The sequence below is a fragment of the Trichechus manatus genome, unplaced genomic scaffold (assembly GCF_000243295.1).
Source record: "Trichechus manatus latirostris isolate Lorelei unplaced genomic scaffold, TriManLat1.0 scaffold00027, whole genome shotgun sequence".
Classification (NCBI taxonomy): domain Eukaryota; kingdom Metazoa; phylum Chordata; class Mammalia; order Sirenia; family Trichechidae; genus Trichechus; species Trichechus manatus.
This window is the reverse complement of record NW_004443963.1, coordinates 5,105,251-5,122,335: the sequence shown is the minus strand read 5'-3', so window position 1 is coordinate 5,122,335 and position 17,085 is coordinate 5,105,251. Positions and strand designations below refer to the sequence as shown.

Sequence of the window (17,085 nt, the reverse complement as noted above, 5' to 3'; positions counted from 1 at the left end):
TATTAGGTCTCTTGTTGTTGTCCCACAATTCCATTAAACTATTCTTAGCTTCCTTGAACCTCTGTTCTTGTTGCTCTTCAGCATCTGTAATTTTAGCTATCTTATTTGCTGATTTTTTATTCTGCCTGATTGATTACATCTGTTGGTAAGTTCTTCTACTGTGTTTCTTATTTCAGTTATTGTATCTCTTTTTTTAGATCTTCACTTTGTTCTTGCATTTTCTTTATTTCTTTTAGCTTTTTTCTATGTTTTCCCTTAGTTCTTTAATTATGTTTTATGTTATTGTATTTATATTTTTTCTTTTTTTTTTTTCTTCATAATTTGGTTATCCCTAGATGCACTTTCATTCCTTTTGTCATGTTCATTTGGATAGACCATTGTTTCTCTGTTCTTTCTGTGTTATGTTATTTTTTGTTGGGGCATTGGAATTTTCAAGGGTGTTAACTTTCTCAGTTTTCCTCAGTGTTTGGTGTTTTTGCCCGCACTACTTGCTAAAAGAAACTTTTAGGTGGGCAGAGCCTTCAGCCTTTGCTTACCGTTTCCTCTCCCTCTCTGTGATAGGTCCTTCTCCCTCCCTGGCTTAATTAGGATTTGAAGTTCCAGATCTTGCTTTTCAACCTTCAGTCTCTCCCAAACACACGAGACAACATGCTGTAGTCAGTCTGTCCACCAGTGGGCACCACCACTCAGGAGCGAGATCATGTACTAATCAATCTGTCCACCAGGGGGCGCAGTCCCCTCTCTCTGGTTATTTCTCCCTTCCCTTCTCTGTTTTGCAATCATTTTTTCAGTTGGAAAACCCACACCTAGTTTGCCCCCTTCAGGGCTAGGTGTTGCCCTCTGGTTTTGCCTGAGGTTTCCTTCCCTGCTCCGTGGGGGCTGCTTATATCTGAGGTGGCATTCAGGGGAAGTAGAGGCAGACTTTCCTCTGTTTCAGAAGGAGGTGGGGCTGGCATTCCCCACAAGGACCTCTGAGAGATCTGTCTTGTTAGTTTAAGAGCCTCAGTGGCCCTGTGGTTGTTGGGGGAGCAGTCTCCACTTAGGTAGCCCACCTCCTGTCTCCACTGTAGTGAACCTTCTGTAGGAGTTCATATTAGTCCAGCAACTGACAGTTACTGGTTGGGGAAGGGGTAGTCACACTCTGAATGGATCCCCAGGAGGTCTGCTTTGTTGCTGTTGGAGCCTGCCCCATAGGGTGTCGGCTGTGGTTGTAGCCCCCACTTAAGATGCCTGCTTCCTAGCACACAGCAGCCTCAGTCACCAGTCCTCAGTGCTGACTGTAAGGGGGATCAGACTGATTCCCAGGGAGGTCTGTCCTGTTGGTTTCAGAGGCCTAAGCTATGAGGTGCACAGGGAGGCTGGTAGACTGCTGACTATGGGAGCAGACTCTACTGCAGGGCCCTTCTGTTGGAATTCATAGCAGGCTTGCAGGTTACAGTGTCCTGGGGAGGGAGAGGAGCTGTCATGCTCCAAATGGACCTCCAGGGAGGTCTGCGTTGTTGATGTCAGAGCACTTCCTGTAGTATGTTGGCTGTGGATGTAGCCTCCACTAAAGATGCCTGCATCTTACACAGCAGCCTCAGTTAGCAGTCCTTAGTACCATCTGAAAAGGGGAGCAGACAGACCTGATCTGAGTCCCCAGAAGGTCTGTCCTGTTGGTTTCAGAGGCCTGAGCTATGGGGTATGTAGGGAGGCTGGTAGATTGTTGACTATGAGATCAAACCCCACTGCACGGGCCTTCTGTAGCAATTCACAGTAGGCTTGCAACTGACAGTGTCTGGGTGGGGAGGTGCTGACACACTCCAAATGGACTACCAGGGAGGTCTGCCTTGTTGACTTTAGGGCAAAAACTTGGGGTCCTGTCTCTGTACAGGAAGAGGTTGTGATGGTTAGGGAATCTGGCTCTTTTTCTGGGCCACTACCCCAGTTCACAGCATCTGGCAGCCTGCGTGGCTGGGGGCGGGGCAGGGATGGTGAGAGAAGCAATTTTCCTACCTTATGTGACTTGCTGATTTGTTGATTCTTGCCTATCTGCAGTTGCCTGCTGCTTTTCTCAGCTCCCCGATTCAGAGTCCCTCAAAGCCAAGCACCGTTTCCTTATTGTATTTCTTGTTGTATTTGTGGGGGAGAGCTATAATGCTGGTTTGTTTACACCACCATCCTCCCAGAATCCTGAGGGCCTTTATTATTTCTGTGACTCAATTTAATCTCTTTTGAGCCTACAGCCCTGCTGAGAGCAGAAACCTAATCCAGTCAGTTCAGATTAAATCCATCAGTTTAACTTGTTTTCAGTCAATTCAGAATTTTTTCAGTCAGGCAAGGATTTGTGCCTTTCCCCTGTCTCTGTGGAGTTCAGCCTTGGGGCTGGGTGTCCTTGGTTGTCATCTGCCCCTGCTGTCTTTCACTGAGGTGGATGTGGCCTCAAATGGTCCTCTGACATTGGTATCCCTTTGTTTTTGGTATCCTCTAGGATGCATGAGGAGCCCTTATGGTGCAGTAGTTATAGAGCTCGGCTGCTAACCAAAAGGTCGGCAGTCCGAATCCACCAGCTGCTCCTTGGAAACCGTAGAGGGCAGTTCTACTCTGTCTTATAGGATCTGTATGAGTCGGAATCAACTTGATGGCAATGGGTTTGGGTTTTTTGTGCTTTGTTTTGGTTTTAGGATGCCTGTGTTCCCATTTGGAAACCCTGGCGGCATAGTGGTTAAGAGTTCAGCTGCTGACCAAAAGGTTGTCAGTTCAAATCCACCAGGCGCTCCTTGGAAACCCTATGGGGCAGTTCTGCTCTGTTCTGTAGGGTCGCTTTGAGTCAGAATGGACTCAACGGCAGCAGATTTGGTTTGGTGTTCCCATTTATTTTGGGGTTGTTTGATTTATCCTGCCATCTGCTTTCTTATTCCTTCATCCTAACTCTGAGGAGGCCCCTCTCCTCAGCTAATTTCTGCATCCTTCTTGAGCCTACAGTCCTCCTGTAGGTATTCAACCTTCTAACAGGGAATATTGGCTGCTCAGGCCCTTTAGTACTCGATATTCTGCATACCCTCTTTTCTGTTTCCCTGGTGGCATTGGGAAATCTGCAAGGTTGCTGCCTCCCAGGCTTCCCGTGGAAGCAGAGATCAGGCCCTCTCTACTGTTGGTTCCCAGATGCATTTGGTGGGTCAGTCTCTCCCTGCACAAAGCTAGCCTGGGTTCAGGGGAGTGCACAAGCCCCTTCTCAGAAATCCTTGTGAGAATCTCTATTGCTGTCTTCTCTGACACTCCTCCCTTTCTCAGCTCAGCAAATTTTCTTTTCTTTCTGGGTGGGTGGGAAAAACTTCCTCTTTAGATAATCCTGTAATTGTCTGATTGTGCTGTTTGTGGCAAAAAATTTATTCCACGAGTTAGTCAGTATTTATCTTTTGATATTTAACTGTCAGGTTTTTAGACTCAAAGTTTGTTATCTCAAACCATTGTCTCTGCTGTGAGCTTCAAAAGTCTTTTGAAACTTGAGTTCTTCTCGCTGTATTTCTGCCATAACGATCATTTCTTAAGGGCAGTGAATTTAGAATGAGCAGAGGTGGTGGGGTGGGAAGAGAGAAGCTGAAAATACTTGGAATGAAAAACACATTGATTAGTACTTCAACATATTGTCCTGTCCCATTTTTCACTCTTATGAGTTTGCATCTCTGCAAAGAAAATTGACTTCAAATTTAGTGTGCTCCTCCACCTACCGCCAAGGAGGTAGAAGTAGGGTCTCTGTGTCTCCAGAAGAGTCATTCAGGCAAAGTGGACCATGGGTATGCCACCCCACCTCTCCAAGAATGGGTAGGAAAGCCTGCGTCCTCTCGTCCTCTCGGACCAGGGACTGCTCCCTTCTCCCAGGCAACTTCCCCCTCCCAGCCCTCTCCACTTTAAACCCACTCCCTCCCACTGAGGCCCAGGGAGCCCAGCCAGGAAGAGTTCAGTTAAAGAGGGTAAACATCAGAGAACATTTGTACAGCAGAAGCTGAATAGCTACTTTTGCTTAAAGATTGCAGGTAACTTGGGCTCGTTCCCCAGTCCTAGCATGTTGTTGTTGGCTGCCATCAAGGTGGCTTCCAACTTACAGTGACCCCATACACAATGGAATGAAACACTGCCCAGCCCTATGCCATCCCTATGATTGGTTGTGGATCAGTTGTGATCCATAGGGTTTTCACTGACTGATTTTTAGAAGTGAATTTACAGACCTTTCTTCCTAGCCTGTCTTAGTCTGGAAGCTTTGCTGAAATGTGCAACACGCAAGCCTCCACTGACAGATCGGTGGTGGCTGTGCATGAGGTGCATTGGCCAGGAATTGAACTCAAGTCACCTGCATGGAAGAGGAGAATTCTACCATTGAACCACCCATGCCTCGCCAAATCCTAGCATAGGAAATACATTTAGAATGGTAGACCATGTTGTCATTTTTCTCCATAGTCTTAAGGGTGTCTTTGTAGTTGATGACAAAGCCAGTAGGAAATCTAACTATGGTGGAAAAACCTAATGGCCAGGGGAGAAATGAAGAGTTGGCTCAAAGGGTGTATGTGAATATGTGCAGGAACGCAATCATAGGCACAAATGTAAATTTGGTGTTTGGAAACTTTAATAAAGACTGTTAAGGAGCCCTGGTGGTGCAGTGGTTAAGAGCTCGGCTGTTAACCAAAAAGTGGGCAGTTCGAATCCACCAGATGCTTCCTTGGAAACCCTATGGGACGGTTCTACTCTGTCCTATAGTGTTGCTATGAGTTGGAATCGACTCGACGGCAATGGGTAAGCAGACATACCAAATGTAATAATCAGGAGGCTTACCAGTTTGCAACCATATTTCACGATGTATTAGCTGTGACAATGTTGCCGATAACTTGATGGTTAAGAGTGTTGCCTCTGGAGCCAGGCTGTCTGGGTTTAAATCCCAGTTCTGCACCTACTAGCTGTGTGACCTTGGGCATGTTATTTGACTTCTCTGTGCTTCCTCATTTGTGAGGCAGGGGCAATTACAGCATCTACCTATAGAATTATTGAAAGAAATAAGTTGGTTAATCATATAAAGCGTTGAGATTGATACCTGGCATATGTCAGCTGTTATTTTCAGCATCATCATGTTGTCTGCATAGGGCTGGATGGCTGGGTGGCCGACGCTCTGTGCTTACTGAGCATCTCGCATTGTGGGTTGGCGGAGGATGAGCTACTCCAGCTTTTGGACATGCTAGGCTACAGGAATCATTACCAAGTGACCCCGTTACACTGGGCTGCCTTCCGCAACGCCACCAAAGAGTGGATCCAGGAGAAGCCCAATGGCCTCCTGTGTTTTCGGCACCAGTCCCTGAGAAATGCTGTGGAGCACAAACTTCTTGGTAAGGCTTGAATTTGTGAAAATACCAGCTGGTTAAAGGGAAGGTAAGAGTGGCATAGTCTTAGTTTGTAAACTCTGCTGAAACCTGTCCACCATAAGTGACCCTGCTGGTATTTGAAGTATCAGTGGCATAACTTCCAGCATCACAGTAACACGCTAGCCACCACAGTACGACAAACCAACAGATGGGTGGTGGTTAGAACAGATAGCATGGGGTTTTTCCGAATGTGTGGATGACCTGGAAATCATTTCAGTGGAAATGCAAAACGGCTATTTGAACAATGGGCTCTCAATTTGTTATAGTTCTTATGAATAGCTGGGCTTGGTGTGCCATCCAGGTGTGTGCTGCATTCATTTTGCAAGAAAAAGTATCAAGCAGAAAATTGAAAATACTTCTATTTTAGTTTTTGAGACGCTTGTTTCTAGGTTATATGAGCTACTGAAATCATTTCTCTTTGGTAATAAAGGCGTAGTAATCTTAGCTCCAACATCCAATTTGCCATTGGTTTGTTCATTTGTCTCCGGGTCTATATGAGATTCAGGCAGTGGATTAACTTCTCCAAAAGCACCCTCTCAAATATTGGAAAGTGCTTATTTAAGTGGAAACTATGGTGCATATTTAAAATAGAAAAGTAGTTACAAATATTTCTGGGGAGGGGAGAGAAGAAAACAACATATGTGACGGAAAATCAACACGCTCATGGCTTCTCAAATTCTAGGTCAGTGATTTTAAATACAACGAATTATTTGGTAAATTCAGACTGATTTATAAGAAGATACATTTTCATTTAGAAATAGCTGTGGTAACTGTAGGGTTCAGAGCGCTTTGGTTGAGATTCCTTTACATACAAAAACATATCATGCCTAGTAAAATATTTTTATTTTTTATTTTATGTACTGCTAAAAAAAATAAAAAGAGCTACAAAATTAAAAAAAAAAAGAGAGAGCGAAGATACGTGTTTAACACTCCAGTTTTTTTCCAAGCTACCTTGACTTTTATCGACTCTAATTATGGCCAAGGAATTTCTGGGTGGTGCAAACAGTTAAGCGCTGACTGTTAGCCAAAAGGTGGGTGGTTTGAACCCACCCAGAGGCGCCTTGGAAGACAGGCCTGGCGATCCGCTTCTGAAAAGTCACAGCCTTGAAAACCGTATGGAGCACAGTTCTACTGTGTATACATGGGGTCACCATGAGTTGGAATTGACTCAACAGCAACTAACAACAATTACTGCAAAAAAAAAAAAAACTGTTAAATTTTTTTCTATAATGTTTTCATATACTAAAAAGTCAGTTGTGTTAAACTGTAATTGATTTTCAAATAGGTGTAATCACACCTGTCAGAGAGAGCAGTCCACATACCTTTCAGAACCCAACGAATCACAAGAAAACATATTTTCACCACGTCTTGGTTAGATACTTCCAGCGGCAAACTGCTTTCTGGCGAGTTTATCAAGAATTGCCATGGCATATGAAGATGAGCGGCTGCTGGGAGGGTTTATGCAGCTTTGTCTCGAGTCCTAAGTAAGTCTCATGTTGTTTGAATCATTGTATTTGTGCAGATTTAGCTTTTCCTTGTGCTAGTGCAGCATTTGATAGCCATGGCTCCCTTGAGGGAGATGCATCCATTCATTTATTCTTTCAACCACCCGTTCATTCATTCCAATGGGAACATCATCTGTCATCAACTTCTGCAGCTGGTGGATCCCCAGGTTACTCCATTCAATCTGTCTGGCTCTGTAAAGTGTACTTTTTTCTCTTCACTCCATGTGGATTCTCCTCAAAGTTAAGTGGTATTCCAGAGAGAGGAGGACTTCTAGATGGGCAAGGATAAAAGATGGGCCATATTCTCCTGCTAGATCCTCCTACCTTCTTCTTCTCCCTTTCCCTCTCCTCCTTTCTCTTCTCCTCCCTCTTCTTCCTTCCCTTCCTCCTCTGCATTCATTCTGTAAACATCTACTGATGGCCCACTTTTTCTCTGGCACTGTTCTAGGCCCTTGGGATATAGAAGGGAATAAGGTACAGCCCCAAGCCCTTTGGTGCTTTCCATCTCGTAGGGATGATGTAGAGCCAGAGGGTGATAAATGCTACACAAGAGCAATGCCAGCACAGAGAGGGAGGTCCTGGCTCTGCCTGTCAGACCCAGGGAGCCTGCCAGGTGGAGGGGGCATCCTGGACAGATGGGTACAACTGGGTTTGACTGCTAAAGAGTGAAAAGCTCATGCTCATGTGGTGACCTGGCAAAGTCATGTCAGTAAAGGAATTTATGAAGAGGCTAATGAAATGTGGTCTATAGAAGAACAGCTTCCTTCAAGGCATGAAATACTAAAATGATTTCTATTGCTACATTGTGTTACCAGCATCACAGACTTTCTGTCAAAAATCAGAAGTCCGAGCTTCTGGACAAGGCTGCACCTCCTTCACTACTGGAATGTATTAGAGGAAGCCGGATATGATGTCTCAGGGGCCTATTTACTCTCAGTGGCCAAGATTAAAGCAGATCAGTGCCATAAAGCCAGGAAGAGATGTATGCTCTCAGGTACAGTGAGTAATAATGTTTCCAGTGGTCCATTTTGCTGGGATATATGGTCGCCAAAAGTTACTGTTCTTCCATTTCCTCATCTAATTCTGATTAATCCAGCAGACTTCTCTGATTACTTCTCCCCACTATTGTTTTGGTGTGTGTGTGTGTGTGTGGTGAAATATATATACAACAAAATGCCATTTCAATCATTTTCAAAGTCTTCCCACAATTTAAGCCAACAACTTCTGAGTATAACAAATTAGGGGAAATTTTAATTTTGAAATGGCTCCTCTTTCTCTTCTTGCTGTCACTGTTTTCCAAGGATTTGTCCTTAGCCTTCTTTTCTCTCTACACTTTCTCATGGATTAACACCGTACTTTCTTATCTGTATTTCTGGCCTTGACATCCTTTCCAAGTAGCAGGGTACATGCCCCATTTCCTGAGAGCTACTAAAAGCATTAAATTCTGTCTTAGTTATCTAGTGCCGCTATAACAGAAATACCACAAGCAGATGGCTTTAACAAAGAGAAATTTATTCTCTCACAGTTTAGGAGGCTAGATGTCCAAATTCAGGGTGCCAGTTCCAGGGCAAGGCTTTCTCTCTCTGTTGGCTCTAGGGGAGGGTCCTTGTCATCTTCTTCCCCTGGTCTAGGAGCTTCTCAGCACAGGGACCCTGGGTCCAAAGGATGTGCTCTGCTCCTGGCTCTTCTTGCTTGGTGGTAATGAGGTCCCTTTCCTCTCTGCTCAAGTTTCACCTTTATATCTCAAAAGAGATTGACTCAAGATACAACCTAATCCTGTAGATTGAGTCCTGCCTCATTAACATAACTGCCTCTAATCGTGCCTTATTAATATCATAGAAGTTAGAATTTACAACATATAAGATAATCACATCAGATCACAAAATGGTGGAAAACCACACACTACTGGGAATCATGGCCTAGCCAAGTTGATACACATTTTTGGGGGACATAATTCAATCCATAACAGAGTACCTGGGTGGTGGAAATCATTAATGTGCTCAGCTGCTAACTGAAAGGTTAGAAGTTTGAGTCTACCCAGAGGTGCCTCAGAAGAAAGGCCTGGCAATCTATTTCTGGAAAAATCAGCCACTGTGAACACTATGGAGCACAGTTCTACTCTGATACACATGGGGTCACCATGAGTTGGAATCAACTCTGTAGCAACATTTTTTTTTTAAACTAATAACATTATTGCTTGGTCAGCAGCTTTCCTGAGTGACCAGTTGACACTTCAGATTAAATAGATTCCAAACCTAAATTCTGCAAGTCATTGACACGCTGTTTAAGTGGCCTGAGTTTGATTGTAGCAGTTTTGGTTAATATTTCTTCCCTTCGTTCTCCATAAATAGGCCCCCTTACAACCCTCATCCTGTATTTCCTGAATTATTAAACTGAGTAATAACCTTCATTTTTTCAACAAATATCAACTGAGCACCTTGTTGGGCCTATGGGCTCTGCTAGGCACTGCTGATATAGTGATGAGCAAGGCAAGAGATATCCCTGCCCTCATGGGGTTTATAGTCAAGTGATCATAGCAACAGATTTTGAGCATTTGACACGCACCAGGTTCTGAGTTAAGTATATGTACTTTCTTCTTTAAACCCTTACAAAACTCATTATACTATTAATATCTTTATTTAGAAAATTAGGGAAACTTTGTCTCAGAGAGGCAAAGTAGGTTGCATAAAGTCTCCCAGCTAGTCCAAAATGGATTTGGGTTACACCATGCCTGCGTCTCTTTTGGTCCTTAAACATCTAGCCTTCACCTTTTTTTCCTTCTTCTTTTGTCGGCTGTTGAGAATATACACAGCAAAACACACCAATTCAACCATTTCTGTGTGTACAATTCAGTGACATTGATTACGTTCTTTGAGTCGTGGAACCATTCTCACCCTCCTTTTCTGAATTGTTCCTCCGCCATTAACATAAACTCACTGCACCCTAAGGTTTCTATCTAATCTTTCGAGTTGCTGTTGTCGCTTTGATCCCGTATAGATAGTTCCTAAAAGGGCATAATGCTCAAAGCAGATACTTTTTACTGGTTAAGTAGACTATTGTTTGGTTTTAAGAAGACATCAGGGGATACTTTTGGTAAAGTTTAAAGATTATCTCAGGGCAATAGTTTCAGGGGTTCATCTACCCTCCATGGCTCCAGAAAGTCTGGAGTCCATGAGAATTTGAAATTTTGTTTTGCATTTTCCCCTTTTTGATCAGGCTTCTTCTATAGAATCTTTGATCAAAATGTTTAGTAATGGTAGTCAGGCACCATCCAGTTCTTCTAGTCTCATGGCAAAGGAGGCAGTTGTTCATGGAGGCAATTAGCCACACACTGCATATCCTCCTCCTATTCCTGACTCTCCTTCCTCTGTTGTTCCAGGCAAATAGGGACTAATTGTCATGCCTTGGATGATGGCTCCTTGCCAGCTTTTAAGATCCAAGGCACTACACAACTAACTAGGAGGTAGAACACAAGCACTAAACACGTTATTAGGCCAGTTAACTGGGATGTCCCACAAAACCATGACCCTAAACATCCAAACCAAGGAACCAAATCTCGTGAGGTTTTTGGTTGTACATAAGCAGCATCAGCTGCTTTTTTTTTTTTTGTCGTAAATATATCTATCATACAACTTTGCCAATTCAGCTTTTTACAGGTGTACAACTGATTGACAGCTATTACAATTATTGGCTGTACAATCCTACCTTTCTTCAATGCAGTTTTTTCCATCACCATTTACACCCCCCTTTCCACCTCTCTCCCACCCCTGGTAACCACTAATAAACTTTGGTCTCTATACATTTGCCTTTTCTTGTCTTTTTATATAAGTGAGGTCATACAATATTTGTCCTTTTGTGGTTGAGTTAATTTCATTCGGCATAATGTCTTCAAAGAGGAGCCTTGGTGGTGCAGTGGTTAAGCACTCGGCTGCTAACTGAAAGGTTGGTTGTTCAGACTCACCAGCTGCTCTGCAGGAGAAAGATGTGGCAGTTTGTTTCCGTAAAGATTACAGCCTTGGAAACCCTATGGGGCAGTTCTACTCTGTCCTATAGGGTTGTTGTGAGTCGGAATTGACATGTTGGCAACTGGTTTGATTTTGTTTGGGTAATGTCTTCAAGCTCCATCCACATTGTAGCATGTATCAAGACTGTTTCTTCTACTGGCTTAGTAGTATTCCATTGTATGTATGTACCGCATTTTGCTTATCTGTTCATCTACAGATGGGCATTTTCGTTGTTTGCACCTTTTGGCTATTGTGAACAGTGCTGCAATGAACATTGGTGTACGAGTCTCTGAGTCTCTGCTTCAAGTTTTGTGGGTATATACCTAGGAGTGGAATTGCTGGGTCATATGGTAGTTCTATCTTTAGTCTTTGAGGAACCACCACACTGTTTTCCCCAATGACTTTACCTTTATTTTTACTGTTGTTGTTAGTTGTCAGCTCTGACTCATGGCAACCTTATATATAACAGAACGAAACACTGCCCAGTCCTGCACCTTCTTCATGATCTTTGGTATGTTTGAGTGCCTTTGGTATGTTTCGGGCTCATCTTCCAGCACTATATTAGACAGTATTCTGTTGTGATCCATAAGGTTTCCATTGGCTAATTTTTGGAAGTAGATCACCAGGCCTTTCTTCTTAGCCTGTTTTAGTCTAGAAGCTCCACTGAAACCTGTCCACCATGAGTGACCCTGCTGTAGTTGAAATACTCGTGGCATAACTTTCAGCATCATAACAACATGTAAGCCACCACAGTACAACAAACTGACAGATGGGTGGTGGTTATTATTATTACCATGTATAATTCATGTAATTTTGAAATTTTTTCTGATCCACTAATCCTTCGTGTGCAAGGACCCAAGTGATACTTGTGACGATACAAGTGTATTAAATAAAGCCAGGAATAACCTGGAAAGATGTTGTCAGTGCTTAGGGATGTGTGTGTGTGTGTGTGTGTGTGTATGTTGGAGGAGGGGTTATAGGAGGCTGAACGCTAACCAGAGGCAGATTAGATCTCCAAAGTGGGGGCAGAAGTCTTTCCTGATAATGCCACAACTGCTTGTCATAACATGGTTGTTATGGTGATGGAAGGGGGCTGGGGCTGGGGGTTGAAACTGGGAGGAAATCACTTAATGTTTTAGCAGGTGAGGTTTATCTGTGACGTAAATGATCCCAGTTCAGAACGTGTCCCTTTGCATTGGGCTGGAGACATCCATAGGGCTGTCCTGGTGATTCCATAAGCATGATGCCATCTCTACAATCATCTAAGATCCTGCTGGTGAGTCTCTGCTACTCCAGGACCTCCAGGGACTTTTCAACACGGAGTCCTAGTCTCTGTAACAATACACCTTCCTTCTTACTTGTCCCTCATGCTCACCATGGCCAAGTCCTGTAGATTTTATTTCCATTAAGGCAACTCAAAGGCAGCTAACAACAGCAAGGAGTTAGAAATTCCTGAAAGTGGAGATGGCTGAGGAAATGACAATCTGTAGTGTTCTATTTTGAACTGTTTCCTTCTCTGTGCTGTGTTGAAACTCTCTTCTGACACCCCTATATTTTTAGTAAAAGTCTGTTACAGACAAATGCTTTGGCAGAATGAAGGAGAACCCATAATCTTCTACATTTCAAGCAGTGTGGACCCCCACAGGAAGTAGACAGATGCCCAGCTGGCACTGGGGGTCCAGGTGAGAGCAGGAGTTTAAGGCTGAGAGCATCAGGTAGAACCAGACATCACTGGATAAGGGGGACTAACCAGGAAGTAGATGTAGGACAAAAATTCTGTTTCCTCTGTAAAACAAACAATAACATACGTGAGGAACGGGCTTCTTAGTCACCTGCCCAAAAGAAAAGACGAGAAGGCAGGAAGGGACAAGAAAACTGGATGAATGGACATGAGGAACCCAGGGTGTAAAGGGAAAGGGGGAGAGGGCTGACACATTGCAGGGATTGCAGCCAGTGTCACAAAATAATTCGTGCATAAATTTTTGAATGAGAAACTAATTTGTGCTGTAAACTTTCACCTAAACCACAATAAAATTAAAAAGAGAGAGAGAAGAGAACACGGACTGCGGAAGCATCCTCCCAACAACAGTGCCTAGCCTCTGTGTGTGTGTGGGAAGTGTAATAATTCCCTTTCTGAGCCTCATTCTTTGTTATCCCCTCTCTGTCCTGTTCTGATAAGCTACTTACACTTTTTTCCTCTGCGAGCTTCCAGAAAGTTCTTTTAAAAACTCAGCATTTTCCTAGAGTGCCTCAGTCCCATTAATTTGATGGAGTAGTTGCAGAGTGTCTGATATCTCTCCCTGCTCCAGTTTCTTGGGGATGAGAGTTGGCATACTCCTATGTCCCCCATCTTAGCTCGTCCTTCTGGTCTGTGTTTGGCTCCCTCTGATGGCCACGAGGAGAATAACAACTTCTTGTTATTATTAGGGGTCTCCATGAGGTGGCATGGATTCCATGGCAACCAGAAAAAAAAAAAAAAAAATCCCTGGTATCTCGGTGGTTAAAGTGATCGACTACTAACGGAAAGGTCGGCGGTTGGAAACCACCAGTGGCTCCGCAGGAGGAAGATGTGGTAGTCGGCTTCCATAGAGATTTACAGCCTTGGAAAGGCAGTGGGTGGGATCTGGAGTCTTCAACTTGGTTCTCCTCTGCTGAACCATATATATATATATATATATATATATATATATATATATATAAACCCTGGTGGTGCAGCGGTTAAGAGTTCTGCTGCTAACCAAAAAATCGGCAGTTCGAATCCACCAGGTGCTCCCTGGAAACCCTATGGGGCAGTTCTCCTCTGCCCTATAGGGTCGCTATGAGTCGGTATCAACTTGACGGCCATGGGTATATGTGAATTTATAAATGTAAATTATATATATCAGTGGGTATATGTGAATTTATAAATACAAATATTCATAGGTATAAATTATATGTATTAAAAAATTAAGTGAGCACCTAACCAGAAACTTTACACAAAAATAAATTCCAGAAAGATTAGAGTTAAACGTAAGAAAATGAAGGGGAAAAAAAAAAAATCTATCACGAAATGTAGGTAAAGCAAGAAAGCAGAAGAATAAACCCTAAGGGAGAAAGTAATTGATAAATTGCTGTAAATAAACACATAAAGCTTCTATATATAAAACAAAACAAAACAAAATGAACAACAACAACAAAAAAACGTTTGATGAAACCAAAGTCATAATTAAACAGCAAGTGATTAACTGGGAAAATATTTGTAACATACATAGCAGCGAGAGGACTAATATTCCTAATATTAGTAAAAAGTTCCTGAAAATCAGTACGAAGACGATGAACACTTCAATGAAAAAATGGACACAGATCAGGAGCAGTCCATCAAAGAACATTTTCAGTCCTTGTCTTAGCGTCACTGGATAGTTTGGACCCCACCCTCTTTCAAACATTCTGGTCCCTTGGGTTTCCTGACACTCTGGTTTTCCTCCCGTCTCTCTGGCTACTTCTCTGTCTTCTTTGTTAGTTTCTCTTCTACCTGGCCTCTAGGTATTGGAGTTTCCTAAGACCAAAGGCTCTTCTCTTCTCATGCTGTAATTTCACTGTTAGCATGCTATCTCTGCCAGTGGCTTCAGTGATGGTCCACGTGCATGTGATTTACACACTTATTTCTCCAGCCCACGCTTCTCCTCTGCGCTCCAGATGCATGTATCCAACTCTCTACTTAACTCTCCACTTGAGTGATGTCTCAAAAGCACCTCAAACCCAAAACGTCTAAAACTGAACTAATGAACTTCCCTCCAAAATCAGATTATCTTCCAGAGCACCAGCTCTCAGATTACCACCTTGGAGTAATCATTGACACTTTTTTCTCCTTTAAACAAAAACCCATTACCGTCGAGTTGATTCTGACTCATGGTGATCCCATGTGTTCCAGTGTAGAACTGCTCCATAGGGTTTTCTTGACTGTATGTTTACAGAAGCAATTTGCCAGGCCTTTCTTCCATGAAGTGCTGTATGGGTTTGAACTGCCAACCTTTAGGTTAGTGGTCGAGCACAAACCGTTTGTGCCACTCGGAGATCTTTTCTCTCCTTACCTGCTCCCCAAATACGTTTCATCCCTGAGTCTTGACATTTTTATATCTTAAATGTTTCTCAAACTTGTCCACTTCTCTTCATCTTGACCACCACCATTGTCCTTCTCTAAACGATTATCAGGGCTACCGTGAACAGTTACGAAGGTTGTGTCATGCACAAGGGCATCAGGATGTGGGGGCAAGTGGGACCTGAAATCCAGCCCACAATCTGTTCATCAAGGTATGTGCCCAGGTGAGGGCTGCAGTGCCTTTTTCTAATTTCCACAAAGATACCATGTGGGCTAGTGGCAAGCTTGGCTACCACCTTCTTTTGCCTGGACTACTGTGGTAACCTCCTGTTGTCTCAGTTTCCACTTATGCTCTCTCTCCAGTTTATTTTCCCTTGCCACCAGAAGGATGTTTCTGTTTTGTTTTTTATTGTTGTACTTTAAGTTAAAGTTTACAATTCAAGTTAGTCTCATACGGAAGTTTATACATACATTGTTATGTGATCCTAGTTGCTCTCCCTATACTGTGACAGCACACTCCTCCTTTCCACCCTGGATTTCCCGTGTCCATTCAACCAGCTCCTGACCCTCTCTGTCTTCTCATCTCACCTCCGGACAGGAGCTGCCCATCTGGTCTCATGTATCTACTTGAACTAAGAAGCACGCTCTTAGCCCAGTCTAATCTTTGTCTGAAGAGTTGGCCTTGGGAATGGTTTTAGTTCTGGGTTGACAGAGAGTCTGGGGGCCATGCTTTCTGGGGATCCTCCAGTCTCAGTCAGAACATTAAGTCTGGGCTTTTTACTAGAATTTGAGTTCTGTACCCCACTTTTCTCCTGCTCCCTCAGGGACTGTCTGTTGTGTTCCCTGTCAAGAAGGATGTTTTTGAATAAGAGAGCTGATCATGTTATCATTTGGCTTAAAATACATCATTGGTTTTCCATTTTTCCTGGAATAAAGACCTTCCATAACTTGGCATCCATTGATACCACTCTTCTCAAGGTCATAATGACCTCTAGGTGGCCAAACCCAATGGCCACTCTTTTGTCCTTATCTATTTGATTTCTAGCAGTATTTGATGCAGTTCACCACTCCTGCCTTCTGGAAACATTGTATTTTTTTTACTTCCATGACTTCACACTTATATTTTGCTGGCTACATCCTCTCAGTTTGCTTTGCTAGCTTTTCTGCCTCTCCTGGATTTCTAAATGTTGGAGGGCTTTAGGGCTTGACCTTGGACCCCCTTATCTTCTCTAACTACATTCACTCCGTAGGGCTTCTTATCCATTCCATGACTTTAAAATCACTGTTTGCTGGCAACTCCCAACACAGTACTGACAAATCAATATTTGTTGAATATGAAAGTGGAAAAGCAGGTATTAAACATTATATATAAGATGATCTCAATTTTAATTTTCAGAAAATGAATGTGTGTGTGTATGGGTACACACAAAATATCAGCAGTATGTTTTCAGAGGCTATCTTTGAATGATGCAATTATGACTTTTTTTTTCTTTGTACTTTTCAGTATTTTCCAGTTTTTCTATGATGTACACATACTGGTTTTATAATGAGAAAAATTACTTTCTCATCTCTTCTGACTGTGTGTTGTGCCAGCTGAGTGAAGGTGACAGTGTGGTCAGTGGGAGGCAGGGTTCATAATGAAGGTTTCTTGGAGAACTACAGACTGTTGAATTGAGTATCCATTCTAACTTGAACCTTAGACAGGAATCTGGACCCAGTAATCTTCCTGGGATGCTCACTAGCCCTGCTCTGGGCAGAAGCCCATCCCTCCAGTGTTCCTTCAGACCCACCTTTTTTGCCTGCTCTGACCAGCTGCTTATGGTCCTCAGGATCCCATGATGCTTAGCTCTACCCTTCAGTTCGCATACTCACTTCAGGCCCTTTTCCTCAGACAGTCACTTTGTTGGGTTTTTTTTTTAATTGTACTTTAGGTGAAGGTTTACAGAACAAATAGTTTCTCATTACACAGTCAGTACGCATATTGTTTTATGACATTGGTTAACAAACCCACAACGTGTCAACACTCTCCCTTGTCGAACTTGGAGGACCTTTTCTCCTTTTGGTGAAAATATACATAGCCAAAGATACACCATTTCAAAAATTTCTAC

The 17,085-nt window shown here is 43.1% G+C and overlaps 1 protein-coding gene across 1 annotated transcript in view; it reads left to right on the top strand.

Moving 5' to 3' along the window:
* The window catches only part of LOC101360049 (putative tetratricopeptide repeat protein 41), an 88,603-nt gene that overhangs the window by 33,931 nt on the left and 37,587 nt on the right, over positions 1-17,085 (top strand). The window contains exons 6-8 of the mRNA XM_004374012.1: positions 5,115-5,354; positions 6,676-6,874; positions 7,711-7,889. Coding sequence (XP_004374069.1) covers positions 5,115-5,354; positions 6,676-6,874; positions 7,711-7,889 — 618 coding nt within the window. The remainder of the gene's footprint in view (positions 1-5,114; positions 5,355-6,675; positions 6,875-7,710; positions 7,890-17,085) is intronic.